General features: G+C 39.0%; 1 protein-coding gene across 2 annotated transcripts in view; it reads right to left on the reverse strand.

The window, feature by feature from the left end:
• Positions 1–324: 324 nt before the first annotated feature.
• Positions 325–22,813, reverse strand: part of LOC143287422 (protein kinase C iota type-like) — a 57,399-nt gene continuing 34,910 nt past the window's right edge. For both annotated transcript variants that reach the window (XM_076595408.1, XM_076595407.1), the window contains 5 exons: positions 14,610–14,697; positions 6,403–6,528; positions 4,498–4,577; positions 2,783–2,988; positions 325–1,612 (listed from right to left, as the gene is read on the reverse strand). In XM_076595408.1, the coding sequence (XP_076451523.1) occupies positions 1,525–1,612; positions 2,783–2,988; positions 4,498–4,577; positions 6,403–6,528; positions 14,610–14,697 (588 nt within the window). In that variant the 3' untranslated portion in view covers positions 325–1,524. The remainder of the gene's footprint in view (positions 1,613–2,782; positions 2,989–4,497; positions 4,578–6,402; positions 6,529–14,609; positions 14,698–22,813) is intronic.

Raw genomic sequence — 22,813 nt, forward strand, 5'->3', positions numbered from 1 at the left:
CACATAAAATTGAAAAAATTCTGTGGCTTAAAAAGAAAATACACAAAAACACATTCCTGAAACTGGTCATCTTTGCATATTTATAAATTCCTATTTCCTATCATTGACACATTTGAGTAGGGGGGGGGGAAATAAAAGAGGAAGCAAGCAGTGATGAAATAATCCCCCCCCCCCCAGCACCCCCCCCCCCCATCCATCATAAACAGCGATGACAAACTGTTCATAACTAAGGAAAAGACCAGAACAAAAAAGATGGATATATCAACTGGAAACTGTCCCCCCCACCTACCCCCCCCCCCCAACCCCCTCTCCCTTAGCAAATGTCTCAGCCCTTCAGAATTTTCATATCTCACACATTACCCTGTCATGGTGTTATTTGTTTTCTTTTATTTCTTTTAATAACAATAATTACAAAAACTATACATGCTAAAAATGCACAGGGTAAACAGAAATACACACCAAATGCCATTAATTCAATGACATGCTCAACCTGTGCCCACATAAACAGCAATGATGACACTTTTCGTGACCAAAATCAAGAAGTCTCCCTGCGTAAGTGTACACACATATAACTGCCTCTACACAGACTATTAACCACTCTGTTGTCTAAGGATGAACTCAACTCTTGGTGAGACCACTTTAAACGTTTCAATAAAACAAGACCATCAAAAACAGTGCGCTAAATGCATGTCAGGCAATGTCCAATATTTCTTTTCATGATTTGCCATTAACGTCAAGAGAAAATCTGCTGTGGATATGTATTCTATTCTGTTTGTCACATCCGCTCAAACACTCGCAAAGGAAAAACATGTTGCGTTACAAATACTGTGTTAACTCTAACACATCAATACAGAACGCAGCACAAAAAACATCAACACGGAACGGATCAGTGAAACAGAGTGAAACATCAACACATAAATAACATCAACATGTCAACACAGAACATAACACCAACATGTCAACAGAGAACGTAACACTAACATGTCAACAGAGAACGTAACACCAACATGTCAACACAGACCGTAACACAAACATGTGAACAAGTAACACAGACACAGAACGTAACACAAAATATGTCAACACAGAACGTAAAACCAACACAGCATGTCAACATAGAATGTATCACCAACAAAGAACGCAACACCAACATGTCAACTCAGAACGCAACATGGACACAGAACGTAACACCAAAACGTCAATACCAACACAGAACAATATGTTCAGATCACAAAAACACAAAACCATATCTACTACCTTCACACACAAAAAAGCAGAGGTGTAGACATAGAAAATCTGAACCGCACAAGCCGCACATGTGTACGACAAAAAAACAAACAAAAAACGCCACCAAAACTGAATTCAGATCATCAAAACAAAACACCAACTTTCATTGTGTGTTCACAGAGATGCAGACTTTTGATTCGAGATGTGTTGCTCCGAAACGAGGACAAACATGCGTGGAAACTCTGACCCCGACTGGAATTCTGATCGACAGGAGCAGTGGGAGTGACACTTGCACGCACATCATACACAATCCTCCATGGACATCAGCAAAGGGTTGACGTACTCAAAGCCGTCAAACTCCGACTGGTCAATGTCCGCAATGGTTTTCCTGCCACAGGTGAAAAGAAAAAGACTGGCATGTTTATGAATTACTAATAACAATAGTATTTAATAATACTAACAATAAAACAATACTGCAGATTTTTGTCACTCGTACAGGTCTCACAGAAAGGCAGCTTGTGGTATAGGGTCTTTTTTGCAAATGCCACAAGATTCCTAGCTGTGATGTGTCGGTCCAGGTAACATCAATATACACACAAATGCATAAATACTGCTAACAATACGCACATACAGGAAAAGAGACAGACAGACAGAGAGAGAGGGAGGAAGAAATAGGAAGGAGCAGTTCAAGACACTGCGTTTCCCAATCCTCTCTTCAGTTGTGAATGAAGCACAAAGTACACAGACCCATTCCTAGGCGCTGAACCAAACAGGATTTTTTATTTTTTCCCAAAAAACTTTGTTCAATCTGTCACACTTACCATGACCCATTAGTGCAGACTCTGGCAGGGGTCTGATTCCCTGTCCTGTGCAAACTGCTACCCCGCTCATTCATAGACACCATACGTAACCACAGCTGGCATGTTGCCTTATTATCTTTAGTACAGTAGCTCCCTTTCTGCATACCTATGTATTGCCCTGTTTGAGATATCACTTACAACACACACAGAGATACAGACAGACAGAAAGAGAGCAACAGAGTGAGAGGGAGAAAAGAGAGAGAGAGGGAGGGAAAAGAATGGAAGAGAGACGCTTTGACGCTTTGACACTTTGACACTTTAATGTCACTGGCCATGAGGTCCTATTGACATGGGTGAATGCATCAAACTACTTTCAATTCATAACAAACCATTATAATAAATGAACGAAATGGTGAAAGCAAATAATGAAACAAAAGTTAGAGAGAGAGAGAACAGGAAAATTTAAAATACTGTGTTTGCAAACTCTCTCATCGTTTCTGAACAAAACAAGTCAAGGAACCATCCCCCTGCACAGAACCCCACCAAAAACAAAGAGAGTTTCAGTTTCAGTTTCAAGGGAGTGTTGAAGATAGCTATACCACATCTGCTTAAAAAAAAATATTCAAAAAAATAATAATATGTTCAAGAAATAAAGAAAAAAAAAGGCAGAATACCCCCTGACCTACACACAAATACACACACACACACACACACACACAAAAACCCAACCGCACGCTGCCAGGCAACCTTAAACTTACGGGTCGTCAGGTGTCAACTGAACGGGCTCGTCGGTGAAGGCAGGGTCAAAGTGCTCCAGGTCACGCTCCGAGCGGATGAGGGGCTTGTAGGGTGGGGAGATCTGCTTCTGCTCCAATTGGTCCCAGTCGATGGCGCGGAAGAACGGGTGGGACTGGATGTCGGAGAACCCCGAATCCGAGTGGCAGCCCAGCCGCTCTGCTGGGTTCTGGTGAGGGGTGGTTGGGGGGTAAAGGGGGAGTGGGGGTGGGGAGGGGGGGGTACACAGATAGATGAGGTATAGGTCAAGGTGTTCAGAACAAACACAGACATAGACACAGAGGATGTGTACATCAGAGCACACAATCCAGACACACAGACACACACACATACACACACAGAATGTACATATCAAGGTACACAGACCACACACACAAGCAGGTTGGACACAGGGCACACAGACCACACACACACACACACACAGGATGTACACACTATGGCACACAGACTTCATACACACAAAAAGGATGTACACATCAGGGAACACAAACCACATATACACACAAAAAGGATGTACACATCAGGGCACACAAACCACATATACACACAAAAAGGATGTACACATCAGGGCACAGACCACACACACACACACACACAGAGGATGTACACATCAGGGCACACAAACCACATATACACACAAAAAGGATGTACACATCAGGGCACAGACCACACACACACAAACAGAGGATGTACACATCAGGGCACACAGACCACACACACACACACACACACACACACACACAGAGGATGTACACATCAGGGCACACAGACCACACACACACACACACACACACACACACACAAAGAGGATGTACACATTATGGCACACAGACCACACACACACACACACACACACACACAGGATGTACACATCAGGGCACACAGACCACGCACACACAGGTTAACAGGCTTCAAAAGTCTGAGCAAACAAAATTCCACACATTTTCCAAGACCCCAAAACAAAGTCATGCACAAACATAAAATGTACGTTTACATAATCACTTGCATTCAGCTACTGTTTTTTTAGAGCATGTAAGTGAGCATGCCGGCCGCTAATCATTCATTTCATTTTGCCCATCGCTCCTGGTGGAGCATAGGCCATCGACGACCCCTCGCCATTGCACTCTGTTCTGGCCTGTTCTGGCCATTCCAGTCCAGTTGGTCCCTTGCTGCTTCAGCTCTGCCTCGGTATCTTGCCTCCAGCTGTTACGAGGCCAGCCTCTTTTCCTCTTTCCCTGCGGGTTCCAGGTCAGTGCTTGGCGTGTGATGCTGGACACTGGCTTCCTGAGGGTGTGTCCAATCCAGCCCCACTTCCTCCGCAGTATCTGCTTGGCCACTGGTTCCTGTCCCACTCGCTCCCACAGATCTTCGCTAATAAAGGGCGCAAATTCAGCAACGAGTCTGACTTCATAGACACTGTCGCTTACAATCCAGCTGACCATGCAGGACCATACCAGGACTCCCAACTATTTCTTCTTCTTCCTCTTCCTTTGTGGGCTGCAACTCTCACGTTTGCTGAGCTTTCAAGTGTATGACCATTTTTACCCTGCCGTGTAGGCAGCCACACTCCGTTTTCAGGGGCTGCCTAGCTATAAAACCTTGAGATTCAAGTGGCAATCTGCCCACCCAGCCCACCCCCCCAAAAAAAACTTATCCCAGAGTGCCGGTGAATGTTTACCTTGTTTAGAAATCCCTTCAGCATGGAAGCAGCCTTGACAGACACAGACCTGGGCATACGGATCGTCTTCTCCAGAATGACTGTGGAAGAAGATAAATGATTGAAACACACATACAGCACTCTTTCAAAGATTTAAGAAAGTTTCTTTTTATCATTTTTATCAACAAGTAAGAAAAAAAAAGAAAAAAAAAGTAAATTTGCCGGAACTGTAGAATTCTGCCTTTACTGAGAAATGGCATCCATTAACTGAAAACCATAACCCATAAAAAGAGAGAGATGGTTAAATGTCAAAATACACAAGAATATTGCTTGGTTGAATGATAATGCTATTGCAGTATACTTAGAATGGGGACTTCTTATTGATGCCGACATTGACAATTTCATTTTGACAATTTCATTTTGAACTGTTCATTGTCAATCTTCAAGTGATCAGTTTGTTCTATATCTATCAATCATTGTTATCTTTAAGTGATAATTTGTATTATATCTATCAATCATCATTAATCTCTGAGTGATCAGTTTTTTTTAATATCTATCAATCATTGTTAATCTTTGAGTGATTAGTTTGTTTTATATCTATTAATCATTGTTAATCTTTGAGTGATCAGTTTCTTTTATATCTATCAATCATTGTTAATCTCTGAGTGATAAGTTTGGTTGGTTTTTTTTGTTTTGTTTTTTTGTATCTATCAATCATTGTTAATCTTTGAGTGATCATTTCTTTTTATATCTATCAATCATTGTTAATCTCTGAGTGATCATTTCTTTTTATATCTATCAATCACTGTTAATCTTTGAGTGATGTCTTTTGATATCTATCAATCATTGTTAATCTTTGAGTGATCATTTCTTTTTATATCTATCAATCATTGTTAATCTCTGAGTGATCATTTCTTTTTATATCTATCAATCACTGTTAATCTTTGAGTGATCAGTTTGTTTTATATCTATTAATAACTGTCAATCTTCCAGTGATCAGCTTAAAAAAAAAAAATCATTGTCAATCTTCCGTGATCAGTTTGTTTTATATCTACCACTCATTACTAATCTTCCAGTGATCATTTTGTTATATATCTATTGAATTAATCATTGTCAAGCTTTGAGTCATCAGTGTGTTCTATATGAGTATATCTATTAAATTTATCATTGTAAATCATCAAAAGGAGGAGTTTGTATTATACTCCATGTTTGGTGTTAAATATACTTACCATGTCAAACTGATGCAAACTAGGCCTATTGGTTTGCTCTGCTTGGCCAAATTTCGCGCGGCTAACAGTGGAAAGACGGGCCCACCCGCTCTCAGCCAATCAAACACCTCTAAAAACTATAAGCGCTTAATCATTCCGTGGCCATGAACAAAAATGCCCCATGAGAACCACGGCGGAGACGCGGGGACGGACGGGCGGGCATTGGAGTTTGACATGGTAAGTATATTTAACACCAAACATGGAGTATAATACAAACTCCTCCTTTTGGTGTCATATGATCAGTTTGTTTTATATCTATTATTTGATCATTGTTAATCTTTGAGTGATCAGTTTGTTATACATCAATCAAATTAATCATTGTTAATCTTTGAGTGATCAGTTTGTTATACATCAATCAAATTAATCATTATTAATCTTTGAGTGATCAGTTTGCTATACATCAATCAAATTAATCATTGTTAATCTTTGAGTGATCAGTTTGTTATACATCAATCAAATTAATCATTGTTAATCTTTGAGTGATCAGTTTGTTATACATCAATCAAATTAATCATTATTAATCTTTGAGTGATCAGTTTGTTTTATATCTATAAATCATTGCTGATCTTCTAGTGAGCATGAATCTATTCTGAAAATGTTGACGTTCTTCTTCTTCTTCTATTCCTCAGTTGTTGTTTAATCCTTGAAAGGCACTCACTCTGGAAGAGGTAGTCCTCAGTGTTTTGGTCGGGGTTATCAGCGTTGCCCACCACGTCGAATGGCGACCGACCCGCCAGCATCTCAAACATCAGCACTCCCAGAGCCCACCAGTCCACGCTGAAGTCTGCCGAGGATCGGAGGAAGATTGAAAATAAGATAAAATAAAATAAATGTTTTAGAAAAAAAACCTAAGTCGTAGACAGTATTCATGATTTGGAATCTTTTGATAAAAAGATTGTTCAGCGTCAAATCTAAAACCACATTAATTTCTTACATATAAATATTCAAATAACACACACACACACACATATATATATTATATATATATATATGTATGGCTGGTTTTTGTTTGTCTTTTTTTGAGAGAGACAGAGACAGAGAGAGAGAGAGAGAGAGAGAGAGAGAGAGAGAGAGATGTTCTCTTTCTCTTTTTTTTTTTCATTTAAAAGAAAACAAATCTTCTTAAGTATTCACTATTTGGAACCTTTTGTTACCAAAAATTAAGACGACTGTTAAGTACTGAAACCACATTTCAAACCATGCTGAAATCTGTGCAAGATCAGACAAGGAAAAAAAAAAAAAGTTCCACAAAAATGAAGTCATGCTAAGTAATCATGATTTGAAACCTCATAATGAAACAATTGCTCAATGTTAAAACCACATAAATATTAGTGGTACATAAAGAAATGTCTTTTTGAAAAAGAAAACATATCTTGTTATGTGTTCATTATTTGGAATCTTTTGTTAACTAAAATGACTATTTGAATGCTAGAAAAAAAATTTTCAGGCTGCACTTAAATTTGCATAAGATTATATGATAACTTTTTTTTTTGGTTGGGGGAAGTGGGGGTAAGTGATGATGAGTATTCATTATATTTGGAGCCTTTTCATATGTTAAAATGACTGTTCAGTGTTGAAATCGAACTGAAATTATTACAGTCCAAGTTGAATTTTGTGTAAGATTACATATGACACCCTCACCCTCACCTACCTCCCCGGAAATTTTAATCCATATTTCAATGTTTTTTTTTTCTCCTCAAGAAAACAAGTCTTGGTAACTATTTGGAACCTTTTATCAAAATCATCGTTAAGTGTTAAAACCACATATCAGCCCAAACTTAAGTCTACGAAAGATATCTAAAAAAAAAAAAAACCCAAAAAAAACAAACATGGTAAGCCACGTTTAGCATTCGCCATATGGACTTTTTGTTAAAACTCATTTCCATAACCAAATAAACAAACAAGCAAGCAAGCATATAAATGATAAACAATGCATTCACCTTAATATATCTTTAAACTATACAACAAATTGTGTGTGCATGTAAGCACTTAACAGTGCACTTCGCTTGATATGATATCCTTCACACAAAAGAAAACGTGTAAGAACAAATGCTAAACAGCACAAGAACAAATGCTAAACAGCACACTTAACTCTTTGCTATAATCTCTAATGCACCAACTAAGCCATATATGCATCATTTAGCTGATATGCTTAACAGCAAACTTAACTCTCTGCTATATCTTTAATGCACAACCTAAACTGTATGCAGATCAGTAAATTGATGATACGCTAAACTGTACACTCAACTCTATGCAATATCTTAAATAAAATAAACAGTGTGTGCATCATTAAGTTGATGAATAACATTTTTTTTTTAAACTCACACAGCAACATGGGAAAAACAAAATAAAGTGAATACAAAATAAATGGATCAAAAGCAATGATAAAACAAAAACTGACAACTAAAACCACGTCAAGCAGACAACTAAAACAACGTCAAGCAGACAACTAAAACCACGTCAAGCAGACAACTAAAACGTCAAGCTGACAACTAAAACCACGTCAAAGTAAAACAAACAGACAAGAATAAAAGAACAACAACTACTATATAATAAAACAAAATAAACAAATCTTACAAATCTATGTTTCCATGACTCTAGAACCCCATAAAGGAGAAACAAAACAATCATTTTTATGAATTCCTGCAAAGTATCCAGCTCAAACGTTTTACATTTCACACTAAATAAAGAGAAAAAACTTTTTTTTTTCAATTAACAGACATAAAATCAATACATATTTAACATAGCTGAATGCATTTCACACTAAATAAAGAGAAAAAGAATTTTTTTTTCAATTAACAGACAAAAAATCAATATATATTTAACATAGCTGAATGCATTTCACACTAAATAAAGAGAAAAAAAACTTTATTTTTTCAATTAACAGACATAAAATCAATATATATTTAACATAACTGAATGCATTTCACACTAAATAAAGAGAAAAAAAAATTTTTTTCAATTAACAGACATAAAATCAATATATATTTAACATAGCTGAATGCATTTCACACTAAATAAAGAGAAAAAAAATTTTTTTTTCAATTAACAGACATAAAATCAATATATATTTAACATAGCTGAAGAAAATCAAAGCAGAAAGAAAAACCACGAAGAAAACAACAACAACAAAAAACAAACACAACAAAATTTGAAGCAGAAGCCAATTCATGTTAAACAGTCAAGTATCCCAGACAAGGACAAAGTGGAAAAAGAAAGAAGCACAAGCTTTGATACAGTTTTGCTGACATACAAATTTTTTACAAAACAAGAGCAGCCCGATTTTGATTGAGAAAATACCTTAAATTGAACACACACACACACACACACACACACACACACACACACACACACAAGAATGAGAAAAAACGATACAGGAGTTAGGTGCATTACATATGCAGTGCAGACTGGACACATAGAGGGATGGGAGGGTGTGGGGTGAGGGGTGGGGTGGGGGGTTGGAGGGGTGGGGGTAGGGGAAGGCAAAGTGACAGAAGGCTTAGCTCAAGACACTAGGATTATACATGCAAATTCCTGCATTGTGAAAAATAAGCGAGTGAGATTTCATAAACGTATCAGGCAATAAATACAACCACCATAATCATCAACTCATTTGCATCGAGACTGGATTTTTGATACTGGGTTAATTTAGTTTAAAAACAATCAGTAAATGAATAAATAAACAAACAGATAAAAATTAACAAAAGGCCATGTCAAACGCCTTGTGAACAAGCTGGCATGCAATGGCGCATTTTGGAAGACTAAAAGCACTGTCAAAAAAAGTACGTTCTATTTGAAATAAAATGTTTGTGGGTGTTAAGACACTGTCCAAAAATCCACGCATGCGAGTAAGAGAGCGAGTGAGAGAGAGAGAGAGATAAAGTGTGTGTGTGTGTGTGCATGTGCGCACGCGTGTGTGTGTGTGTGTGTGTGTGTGTGTGTGTGTGCGTGCGTATGTGTGTGTGCACACACATGTGTACATGGTGTATGCATGTGTATGCATGCCAACAATGTGTGTGTGTGTATGTGTGCGTGTGTGCGTGCATGTGCACACGAATGTGTGGGTGCATGCATACATGTGTGAGCGTGTGCATGTGATTTCATGAAAATGGACCAATTTGGAATTCTGAAACACAAAGGAGATTCCTAAAAACACATCAACCACTTATTCAATCTTTATGAATCAACTGCCTATGCATAAGTCATATCTGTCTATCATTCTATCAGCAAATAAAACAATGGAAACAAGCTGGGAGAAAAACCACAGTGGCCATTGATCATAAAAATAAAAATAATAATAATGCCTGGAACAAAGGGACACACATACACACAGAATTAAAAACACACAGATAAGAAGACACACAAAACAATCAAGAAGAAAGGAAGTGTCCAGATAAGGGTTAAACCGAGACCCAGGCATGGAAAGAAAATGTGACATGCACCTTCCTAGTCATCAAAGTAGCCGAAGACATGAAAACAACGTGAGACAATAACATGAAACAAAGACACATGCGCATGCAAACACGCACACACACATGTACACGCACTCACACACATATATCCTCCCCACACATACACACATTAAATTTTGTACACTCCCATGCATGTACATACAATCTCTAAGTCTGATCCCCTCCCTACATATAAATGTATTTGTATTTGTATTTCTTTTTATCACAACAGATTTCTCTGTGTGAAATTCGGGCTGCTCTCCCTGCGCCACCCATTTTTTTGTATTTTTTCCTGCGAGCATTTTTATTTGTTTTTCCTAAAGAAGTGGATTTTTCTTCAGAATTTTGCCAGGAACAACCCTTTTGTTGCTGTGGGTTCTTTTACGTGCGCTAAGTGCATGCTGCACACAGGACCTTGGTTTATCATCTCATCCGAATGACTAGTGCTCAGACCCCCACTCAAGGTCTAGTAGAGGGGGAGAAAATATCAGCAGCTGAGCTGTGATTTGAAACAGAACGCTCGGGTTCTCTTGCTTCCTAGGCAGACGCGTTACCTCTAGGCCATCACTCCACACACACATATATATATATATATATATGCATGCACACATCATCTCTGAGTCCTTCCCAACATATACACACTCTCACTCCAGGCATGCACACAACACACACAAGCCTTTCCCAAGATAAACACTCCCATGCACACATACGACATCCACACCCACCACCTCTGTCTGATCAATGACTATCTCGTTTGACTGACGTAGCCGGCGGCATTATTTCAAAGCCATGTCTTCCAGAACTACCATCATTTCTGGACTGTTGTTCATCATCCTCTTTGTGAGTGTGACTTGATTCTGACCCCCGTGTTTTATCAGGGTAAGGGGGGTGGGGTGGGGAACACATGCGGATACGTCCTTGTGCTTGCATTTTCTGTTTTTACGTGTAAGAAAAACAAAGTCTGAATACATTAAAATTCCTCTTTTTTGTTGTTGTTAATTTTAGACAAGCTAACCAGACTGGTTGTTTTAAATACTTTCAAGTGTAAAATCTAAATGCAAGACAAGTTTTGAAAGTCAGACTTAACAATTTTGTATGCATCAATATACACATGAATGTTCCTTGAAAGAAAAAGATCCCTTTTTTGCTGAAAGCTGAAAAGATCAAAGAAAATGCAAAAACATCTAGATCAAACACTTCTGACATACACAAAACATGAAGAGAAGACACATCTAATACAAAACATGAAGAGAAGACACATCCGACATAAAACATCAAAACAAAACACATCAAACACAGAACATTAAGGGAAAACAACAAATACAAAATGTCAAGAGAAAAAACATCTGACAAAAACCATCAAGAGAAAACATCTAACACACAAAAGGTCTAGAAAAAAACACATCTAACACACACAAAACATCAACAGAAAACATGTGTAACTAAAACAAAACATCAAAAGAAAACACATCCAACACAAAATGTCAAGGGAAAACACATTTAACAGACAACTGACACAACATGTCAAACCACTTAATCTAATGAACAACACAAAACAAAAAGAGAAATCACATCTGCTTAACAACACAAAACGTCAAGAGAAAACAAACAAAACTAGCACGCATACATACAAAGTTTTCCACAAACAATACACACAACAAAATATCATGGGAAAATACATTTTTATCTTAACTAAAGCAGAGAGGAAAACAGAATATCACCCAACACGTTTACAAAAAATTCAGTCTGCAACACGCTCCATTCCTGGAAATCTTTCCCTCTGCCCACCCCTTCACATTTTTTTTTTTTTTTTTAAACAGTCATTAAAAAAGGTTATAAAAAATATGGTTAGATACATTACAATTTCTTCTTCTTTGTTTCTTTAAAGGACAAAATGGGAATGAAAACTCATGCAGATGATGGAATACTATGGAAATGTTCACTGCAAGCCCCGTGCATTAAAAAAAAAAAAAAAAAAAAAAAAGAGTCAAAAACAGCATTACGAAAAAACGAAACAAACCAACACATGGCCAAATAAACCCCCGAAAAACCCACCTGTATCATAAACCACCCAGCATGCCACAAGCAGCAAGATTAGCACCTTCACACGACACAAACACCAACGATATAGTGTACACAACTGCCACTACCGCCCCAACTGGCTCCACAGTGTGCATGCATGCTGCCCAGGACTGCAAGGAATGTTCACAGTGCACTATGCCAGAGCTGCTCATCACAAATCCATACATTTGTTTCTCCTATCTCGACAAGGTCTGGCTCCTGACTTTTCACACATGTGTATTTGTATTTGTATTTCTTTTCATCACAACAGATTTCTCTGTGTGAAATTCGGGCTGCTCTCTCCTGGGAGAGCGCGTCGCTACACTACAGCGCCACCCTTTTTTTTTTGTATTTTTTCCTGCGTGCAGTTTTATTTGTTTTTCCTATCGAAGTGGATTTTCCTACAGAATTTTGCCAGGAACAACACTTTTGTTGCCATGGGTTCTTTTACGTGCGCTAAGTGCATGCTGCACACGGGACCTCGGTTTATCGTCTCATCCGAATGACTAGCGTCCAGACCACCACTCCAGGTCTGGTGGAGGGGGAGAAAATACCGGCGGCTGAGCCGTGATTCTAACCAGCGTGCTCAGATTCTCTCGCTTCCTAGGCGGACGCGTTACCTCTAGGCCATCACTCCACACACACACACACACACACACAAACACACTTATTCAACTTTTGAAAAAAGTTTTCCGATCTCCCAGGTCAACATATGTGCAAACCTGCTTGTGCCTGAACGCCTTTCGTGTGTAATACCGAATATGCAAGCAGATCAAATACACATGTTAAAGACCCTGTAATCCACGTCAGCGTTCGGTGGCTTATGGAAATACAAGAACATACCCAGCATGCACACAGCCAAAAACGGGGTATGGCTGCCCACATGGCAGGGTAAAAACGATCATACACATAAAAGCCCACACGTGTACATACGAGTGAACGTGTGAGTTGCAGCACACGAACGAAGAAGAAGAAAACAGTTTTCTGTTGCATTATATCACTTTTTGTCAAAACAAACTTTCTGTCTGATGTGAAATTCATGCTGCACTACAAAGGGACAGCAAATCACCACAACGCGGTGCAACCCTTTCTTTTCTTCTTCTTCTTCTGTCTGCAAGTATTTTTGTTTTCAAACAAGTAGATCTTTCTTCAGAATTTTTCCAGGGACAACCTTTTCCGTTGCTGTGGGTTCTTTTACCTCCGCTAAGTGCAAGCCTCACAGGGGACTCAGTTTATCGTCCCACCCCAATGACAAGCACCCAGACCACCACTCAAGGTGTAATGGGAGTTGGGGGAGGGGAGTGAAAATCCCAGTTTTTCATGGGACTTGAACCTGTGGACACTAGCTTCCTGGTCATGTCATTACCACTGGGCCACCGGGAAAACCATAGCTAGGGCTTGTTCACTGTGGTACAATTTTTCTTTTTCCTTGGAAAACAACTGTTGGCAAATCATTTCTACTGAAGCCATATCTGCCAGGAATTAAATCAATACCCCACCCCATCCCCCTCCCAAAAAACAAAACAACACAACAAAAACAAGGAAAAAAAAGAAGAAAATATGCAAGGAATGAAATCTGTGTCCAATACGAAAAAGGTTTTCTTTGAAAGTAATGATTCAAGAAGGAACAGACTCAATCAATGCCTGACACAGGAGACAACTGAGACATGCAGTGAATGAAATGGTTATCTGATTAAGATGTGTAAAGGGGGGGCGGGGGGAATGAACAAAAAGCCTCACCCCCTAACTCCCAAAAACCCACGCTAAAATATGTGCCACAATCAACAAGCCGTACTTAAAACAAAATTTTAAAAATCCTTAGCCCAATAAACGAATACATAAAGGATTAAAATCATTAATAAACTGATATATGACTATCTGCATCCACAGAAATCATCCAAGGTCATTAATAATTTGGAATAGATTTCTCATTTGACTATCCTGGGCAGACTGGAATGAACCAAAAAATTTAAAAAACATTTTGTGTGTAAGTCATGGACCCCCCCCCCCCCATCTCCCCACCGTTCTTAGAAAAAAAAAAGGCTATATAATTTTTTTTTTTCCTAAACATCAAAAAAGACAAAACGTACTTTGTATGCAAGTCACCCCACCCCTGCCCTGAACAAAAGACCACCACCACCACCACCACCCTCCCCCAAAACACCTCTATACGGCTCTGGCAAGCTGCACTTCAATGAAACACCGCTACAGGCATGCTGTAACACATGGGTTAGGCAAGCCATGTAAAAAAAAAAAAAAAAAGAAAAAGAAAAAAACAGGGGGGCAGATAATAGCAGGCAGGCAGACAGGCGGCTGAATCATTCACTGTGAAGGGAGACAACAACAACTATACCATAGTCCTCTCCCCTCAGCACTTCAGGAGCGATGTAGTTGGGGGTGCCGCAAAACGTGTTTGTCTTGTCCCCACTCAACAAACCCTCCTGCGCCAAGTCGACAGACAAGAGGACGGTACTGAGTGAAACGCTCACACACACACACACACACACGCTCTCCCTGTGGTTGGTGAACCACAAAGCCATGTGATTGGTGAACCGTAAAGCCATGTGGTGAACCGTAAAGCCATGTGGTGAACCGCAAAGCCATGTGAATAATTAAGTATGATACTGAATGAAAGACTCACACATTTTCTGTGACTCATGAACTGTAAAGTCATGTGATGAACCGTAAGGCAATGTGAACAAAGTATGATACTGAGTGAAAGACTCACACTCTCTTTGTATTTGGTGAACCGTAAAACCATGTGATGAACCACACAGCCATGTGATGAACCGTAAAACCATGTGATGACTGTAAAGCCAAGTGAACAAAATATGGTCATGAGAGAAAGACTCACACACTCTGTGAACCGGAAATGCAAAGCCGTGTGAATACAAAATTTGTGAACAAAATGTATGATATGAAGGAAAAGACACTCACACTCTGTAAACCTAAAAAAAACATGTGAACAATGTAAGATGTGAGTGACGTATGACACTGCAGGAAAGGCACACACACTCTGTGACAGGTGAACCGTAATACAACGTGAAAAAAATTATGATATTGAACAAAGCATGACTTCAAGTGACAGACACACACTCTGTGATGCGTAAAGCCGTGGGAACAAAGCATGACGTGAACAAAGTATGTCCCGAGGCATTCACAGAGTGAACCAAAAAGCCATGTGAACCAACATGTCACTGAGTGAAAGACTGACACTCATGACTTGTGAACCGTAAAACTATGTGAACAAATGTGAAGCCATGTGAACCAGTATGTCACTGAGGGAAAGTCTGACACTCTCATGAGTGGTGAGCTGTGTAGCCATCTGAACAAATGTCAAGCCGTGTGAAAGAATATGTCACTGAGGGAAAGTCTGACACTCTAATGACTTGTGAGCCGTAAAACAATGTGAGCAAATGTGAAGCTGTGTGCACCAACATGTCACTGCGGGATAGTCTGACACTAATGACTTGTGAGCCGTAAAACTATGTGAACAAATGTGAAGCTGTGTGAACCAACATGTCACTGAGTGAAAGACTGACACTCATGACTTGTGAACCGTAAAACTATGTGAACAAATGTGAACGAATATGTCACTGAGGGAAATTCTGACACTCTGACTTGTGAACCGTAAAGCCATCTGAACAAATGTGAAGCCGTGTGAATGAATATGTCACTGAGGGAAAGTCACACTCTCATGACTTGTGAACCAAAAAAATTATGTGAACAAATGTGAAGCCATGTGAACCAACATGTCACTGAGGGAAAGACTCATACTCTCACAACTGGTGAACCACAGAGCCATGTGAACAAAGCATGATGTGAACAAAGCATGATGTGAACAAAGCATGATACTGAAGGAAAGAGTCTCATACTCTGTGACTTGTGAACCATAAAGCCACGTGAACAAATGTAATGCCATGTGAACAAATGTAATGCCATGTGAACAAAATGTAATGCCATGTGAACAAAGCGTGATGACAACAACAATGTATGGTCCGGAGGCAACGACTCCCACCCTGTGTGAATGCGCAAAGCCATGTGAACAAGTCTTAAACAATGTGAACAAATCTAAAACCATGTGAACAAAGCATGTCACTGAGAGAAAGACGGACTCTCACACTCTGGGACTGATGAACTGTCAAGCAATGTGAATAAAGTACACAGAGTCACGCACACACACACACACAAACTGTGTCTGATATACCAGAAAAACGTGAACAAACTACACAGACTCACACACGGTTTCTGATAAACCATTAAGAAATGTGAACAGAGTACTTAGACTTACACACCGAGTCTGGTGAACCGTAAAGATGTGTGAACACAGTACTCAAAACTCACACACTCTGTGACTGGTGAACCATAAAGATATGTGAACACAGTACTTAGAATCACACACTCTGTGTCTGGTGAACTGTAAAACCATGTGAACAAAATATGATGTGAGTAAAGTGTATGAAATGGATGGAACGAAACTCACACTTTGTGAACCGTAAAGCACTGTGAATGAATGTAACGTCAAGTGAACAAAGAACGATACTAAAAAAAAACAAAAACAAAAAAAACTCATACACTCTGTGATTTGTGTAAATGATGAATTGTAAAGACATGTGAGGATGTAAAAAATGTGGAAAATGAGTTAAGATGCATAATGTAAACGCTGAAAAGACTGACATATTGTGGAAGTGCATTTGACAAATGAGAAACTTGAGCGTCAGCCATAGGGCATTATGGAAAAAAAAATTTTTAAATGGGGTGACTGAGAGACATTCTGAAGAGGGATCAGTCACACACATATACACACACACGCACACACACACACACTCACACTCACACACACACACAAGAAAGAAATTCATCATTCTGTCTGCTGCTCTTCAAAAAGAGAAAGCTCAAGATATGATCTGACCCACGGACAAAAACAAAAACAATAAAAACAATAAAACAAGCTGCACAATTTGTACACACAAAACAAGCACGATATGTTTCCATCAACATCTCGCCCAACACCTGCACTAAAAACAACAACAAAATATGACAATCATAAAAGTAAACGCATGACAATCATAAAAGTAGACGCATGATAATCATCAAAGTAGTGACAACCATAAAAAAAAGAGAGAGAGAAAGAAACATGACAATCATAAAAGTAGACACAAGAAACATCTCATAAGAGGAGAAACACCAGACATAAGAAATAAGTAGGAACATGATAAATGCAGAATGATGACAATCACAGAAGTAGATACATGACAATCATAAACGTAAATCTGATCAACAAATGACATAACACAGAGCGTGAAACCCGTGACACACAGAAAGATATATGAAACACAAAGACACAAAAGTGATGCAAAGAACTTCACTTTTCCATAAAAAAAAAACTTGACAAGGAAAGATAAAGGCATAAATATCTGATAATGTCTTTCTTAAATATTCAAAAATGACTTTATTCTGAATGATAAACGAAGCAAACAGACACGTGAGAGATGCAAAGAACTTCTCAATACCAGAATTTGTGATACAGAAAGAGAAGAATGAGAGAAAATGTTCAACAGCAACTCAAGTTTGAAAGATCAACAAAGCGCAAAAACAAATGAGCAATGCCAACATTTTCCCCACACGAAAACTAGTGATGAAGAAAAAAAAGGGGAACAGAAACTATACAATAACAACTTATAAATACTAAACGATAACAGCTTTGCAGGAAAGGAGGAAGGCTTGAAATTAACGTAATTTAAAAAAACTGGTCCCACAATACACTGCAACAGCAACTTCTTTTCTTACCTAAGAAACCCACTAGTTTATTTTTAATCAAAATTATTTTCTTTACTACTTCATGGTCCTGGTCAGACTCACACATTGCAGACATGCATGTGTCTGTCACATACATATTCATGAGTGTTTTCACACACACACACACACACATACACACACTCTCTCTCTGAGACTGTCATTATTACACACACACACACACACACACACACACACACACACACATGTACACACTCACTCACACATACAATCCAATCACAAATCACAAACGATGCAACATACACATCACCTGTTAACATTAGTCTAGCAAGGAAAAAGCACTACAGCAGACATCCAATCAAAAGTGATACACATCAGTGTCAGAAGAAAACGAAAAAGGATACACAGTGATACAAAGTGGCGCAAATGAGTGAACAGTGTCAGGTACACTTCCAGCTGTTTACACACCAAAAACAGCCAGAGTGTCATAAACAGTTTTGTCTATTCACCGGCATAAGTAACAGGTTCAAAGACCCACAGTGGCAAAAGTTTTGTCTATTCACTGGCGTAAATAACAAACTCAAAGACCCAGTGACAAACGTTTGGTCTATTCACTGGCGTAAATAACAAACTCGAAGACCCAGTGGCAAAAGTTTTGTCTATTCACTGGCATAAGTAACAGGTTCAAGGGCCTACAGTATAAACAGTTTTTTTCTATTCACCAGCACAAGTAGCGGGTGTTGACATAAAATATCCACATTTTTGTCTATTCATCAGCTAAAGTAGCAGGCTCAAAGACCAAAAGTGTCAATGTTTTTGCCTATTCACCAGCATAAATAGCAGGCTCAGAAACCTGAGTGTGAACAGCTTTGTCTATTCAATGGTGTAAGTAGCAGAGTCGGTGATCCGAAGTGTCTTTTCACGGGCGTAAGTAACAGGGTCATGCCTGACTTTTCCGGAGACCACTGCACTGACTGTTTAAATCATCATTTCCTACATGTCACAGCTTTCTTTCTTTGTTTCTCAAGGCCAGACTAAGCGTGTTGGGTTACGCTGTTCAGCTGTTAGCAGATGTGGTGTAGCATATATGGATTTGTCTGATAGCAGTGACGCCTCCTTGAGTAACTGAACTGAACTGAACTGAACTTTGTTTCACATGGCAGCAACCTGTTTCCAAGAAGCTACTTTTTACTTACTTTCTGTCTTTCCAACTTCTAAAGTGTTGCAGCAACACACCTTTTCAAGCCGAATCAAATCAAACCATGTTGTTCATAGCCCAGTTGGCCATAAAGGGGTCCTTTCAGGGCTGAATACCTGTCAGTTCTTAAAACCAGTCAGATGGAAATCAAAATGTTGTTATACTGTGATTTAAGATCATGTTAAAAAAGATGAGTTCATCCACATCACCTTCAATCCACATGAAATTCAAATCAAATTCTAACCCATTCAAACCTGGGGAGTCTACAGGCTCCAATGCCATACTGATGTGTCAAAAAAAACAAAAGAGCAGAAAATGTACTGTTTTTCCTCCAAATTTCTTGTGGACAAATCTGGAAATAATGCAGACGTTATTTTACCCTTCCTTGCCATTTATGTTGGAATGTGGAAACTGTTTTGATGAGACAAGATTTTGATGCCAGAGCAATTCTAAAGCACAGGGCTTAATAAGTTAAAACAAGTGAAAAAGACCATTTCACCCAAGAAATGTTTTTTTAATCGAAGTAAAAATGATTTATTTCCTTAGGAAAATGAAAAAACAAATGTATCTGAAGGTGACAACATGGAAAAAGGTCTTCATAAAGACAGCTGTAAAATGTTTGTGCCTGATATCATGCAGATCCCTGCAGTGGAGCTGAGTCTACTGGCTTGCGTCTTTACGGTCAAGTGGTTCAGTTCTTGGGTCTTGAATTCAGCAGTCAATCAGAAAATGTTTTACACTGAGAAGCTGGCTGCATGACGACACACCATGGAGCCAGAAAAGCCACCTTAAGTCAAACAAAACTGTCTATGACACACACACACACACACAGAGACAGAAAGAAACGGCGAAGAAAAAAGGACGGAGTTGTGTGATCATCAACCGCTACCCACCATACGGCTCTCCCCGTAATATTTCTGGGGCAATATAGTTGGGGGTGCCGCAAAAAGTCCCTGTGGTCTCCCCCGAAAACAGGCCCTCCTGATTTAGGTCATAGGGCGCACAGGTCAGGTCACAATGGCATTCACATTACTACACCCACACAACAACTGAACGAGATGAGGGTGCAACCGTAACAGAAATTGCTACCCACAAAATTCCTGTAAAGAAACTGCTGCCCATAAAATTTTAAGGAACCGCTACCCATAAAATTACTGTAAAGGAACCACTACCCATAAAATTCCTGTAAATTAACTGCTGCCCATAAAAATTCCTACGAAGGAATAGCAACCCATAAAATTCCTGTGAATAAACTGCTACCCATTATCATAAAATTACTGCAAAGGAACTGTTACCCATAAAATTCCTGTAAATAAACTGCTACCCAATAAATTCCTGCAAAGGAACCACTATCCATAAAATTCCTGTAATTAAACCACTACTAATAAAATAACTGTAAAGGAACCATTACTTATAAAAAATTCCTGTAAAGAAACTGCTACCCATAAATTTCCTGTAAACGAATCAATTAAAATGAAATAATTAAAGTTAAAATGACAAACAGAAACTCAGAGACAAAGAAACAAACAAACAGATTTCTCTGCCACTTAACAATTAAATGAGATGATGAGATACATAAAAATCCCGTCAAGAGACAAACTAAAACTAAATAAAACAATAAATATGACAGAGAAACGTGAAGACAAAGAAACAAATGAAACACGATTTCTCTGTTTAAAACTGCCTCCACTCTCCTGCCTTTATGTCATAACAGATTTCCTGTAAAGGAGCTGATTAAAAAGAAATACAAAGTCAAATATGCCAAACAGAAACTCGGGAGAGAAAAGAGACTAACAGAAGTAGTTTTTTTCTTTGTTCAAAATGGCAGCTGCTCTCCCTCCCAAAGAGAGCAACACATAATCTTTGAGCATCATCACCACCACTTTCATGTTCTGTTTTTTGGGTTGTTTTTTTTTCTTTTTGTTCATGTCTGCATGACTGTATGTTGATCCTTTACATTTCACCGCTCTCAGAACATTTAAGATAAACCAGTATGATGCACAGACTTCAAGCTTGTTACTTCAAACTGTGCCCACCAGGAGTACAAAGAAAATACCTCCCTCCAACCCAACCCCGCCCCACCCCCTCCCTTCCCCCCAACCATCACCCGTCAGAAAAAACAACAGCAACATGCTTTATCTGTAAAAACACAAAGAGGCAGATAAATAAACAAAAGCAAACTAAGCAAAACAAACGAAAAGATATTTCTTCCTGGGAGCGTTTCACAAATTCTGTATCTTAAAACCATCTTTCCCTTTTTTTGCCCAATTAAGAACTTGAAATTAACAGCTGGAAAATCTTGTATTGCAATAAATTGCATTGCATTCTAATTTTTGTTGTTGTTTGTACTGTTTTGCATTACTCTTTGTCACAATGGATATGTGTGTAAAATTCAGTCTGCTCTTCCCATGGAGAACATGTTGCCAGAAAACAGCACCACCTATATTTTTGCTCTTTTTTTTCTGTTTGAAAGTGTATTTGTTTTATAATCAATTTGTATTTATTTCTCTTCAGAATTTTGCCAGGGACAACCCCTTTGTTGCCATGGGTTCTCTTACACGCAGTAAGTGCTTGATGAACAAGGGTCCCCAGTTTATCATTTCATCCAAAAGGCTAGCACCCAGACCAATTCTCTAAAAGTCTAGTGGAGAGAAGGGCGTTAAAAATCCCAGTTCCTATAAGAGACTCGAACCTATGGACACTCATTCTCTAGTCAGGTGCATTACCACTCTACAACCTAACTTATCATCTACTCAGCAGCTATAAAATGTAAACTAAAAATGAATAAGACAAATGCAAAGAATCACACAAACAAAAAAGTAATTTTTCAAAAACACTTTTTTAGAACTTCCCCACTTCCATAACACCCCACCCCACTACAGCTTTTAGTTTCTCAAGGAGGCGTCACTGTGTTCAGACAAATCCATATACACTACACCACATCTGCCAGGCAGATGCCTGACCACTATCATATCCCAATGTGCTTTGTCAGGACCTGTGTGTGAATATATATTTGTGTAGCCTGCTTGGTATCAGGGCGGACTTCTTCTGGATAATTCTGCCAGAGGACAGCATTTATGGTGTCATGGGTTCTTTTTTTCTGTGCGCCAAGTGCATGCTGCACATGGGACCTTGGTTTATCTTCTGATCTGAATGACTAGACGCTCAGATTTTCCAGTCCAACTCGGGAGAAAGGGCGAGACCAGGATTCAAACCCAGGTCCTCATGGACACTATTGGCAAATAGGCATCTTCAGCATCTTAACCATTCTGTCACCTTCCCCACTCACATTAACTCTCTGCATATGAACGGCGAAAGAGACGACGCTAACAGCGTTTCACCCCAATTACCATCATCAAAATATTGCAAGCGGAAGGCTCTTATACTGAAGAGGTGAACGTTGACAAAGAATACCACAATTCTGACGACGGAAGCTAAAGGTTGTGTCATTCAGACACCCACTGGACATCCGAGGGGTCTGTGTAAAGGAGACGAGAGGACTGGCCGTACTGAGTGAGTTAAAACACACTGCAAACACAGACTAATCTACAACAGCACTTTTTCCCCCAATTCCCAGCTGAGCGGTAACCAACTGAAAAGCA

This window comes from Babylonia areolata, chromosome 11 (assembly GCF_041734735.1).
Source record: "Babylonia areolata isolate BAREFJ2019XMU chromosome 11, ASM4173473v1, whole genome shotgun sequence".
In the NCBI taxonomy this organism is placed as follows: Eukaryota; Metazoa; Mollusca; class Gastropoda; order Neogastropoda; family Buccinidae; genus Babylonia; species Babylonia areolata.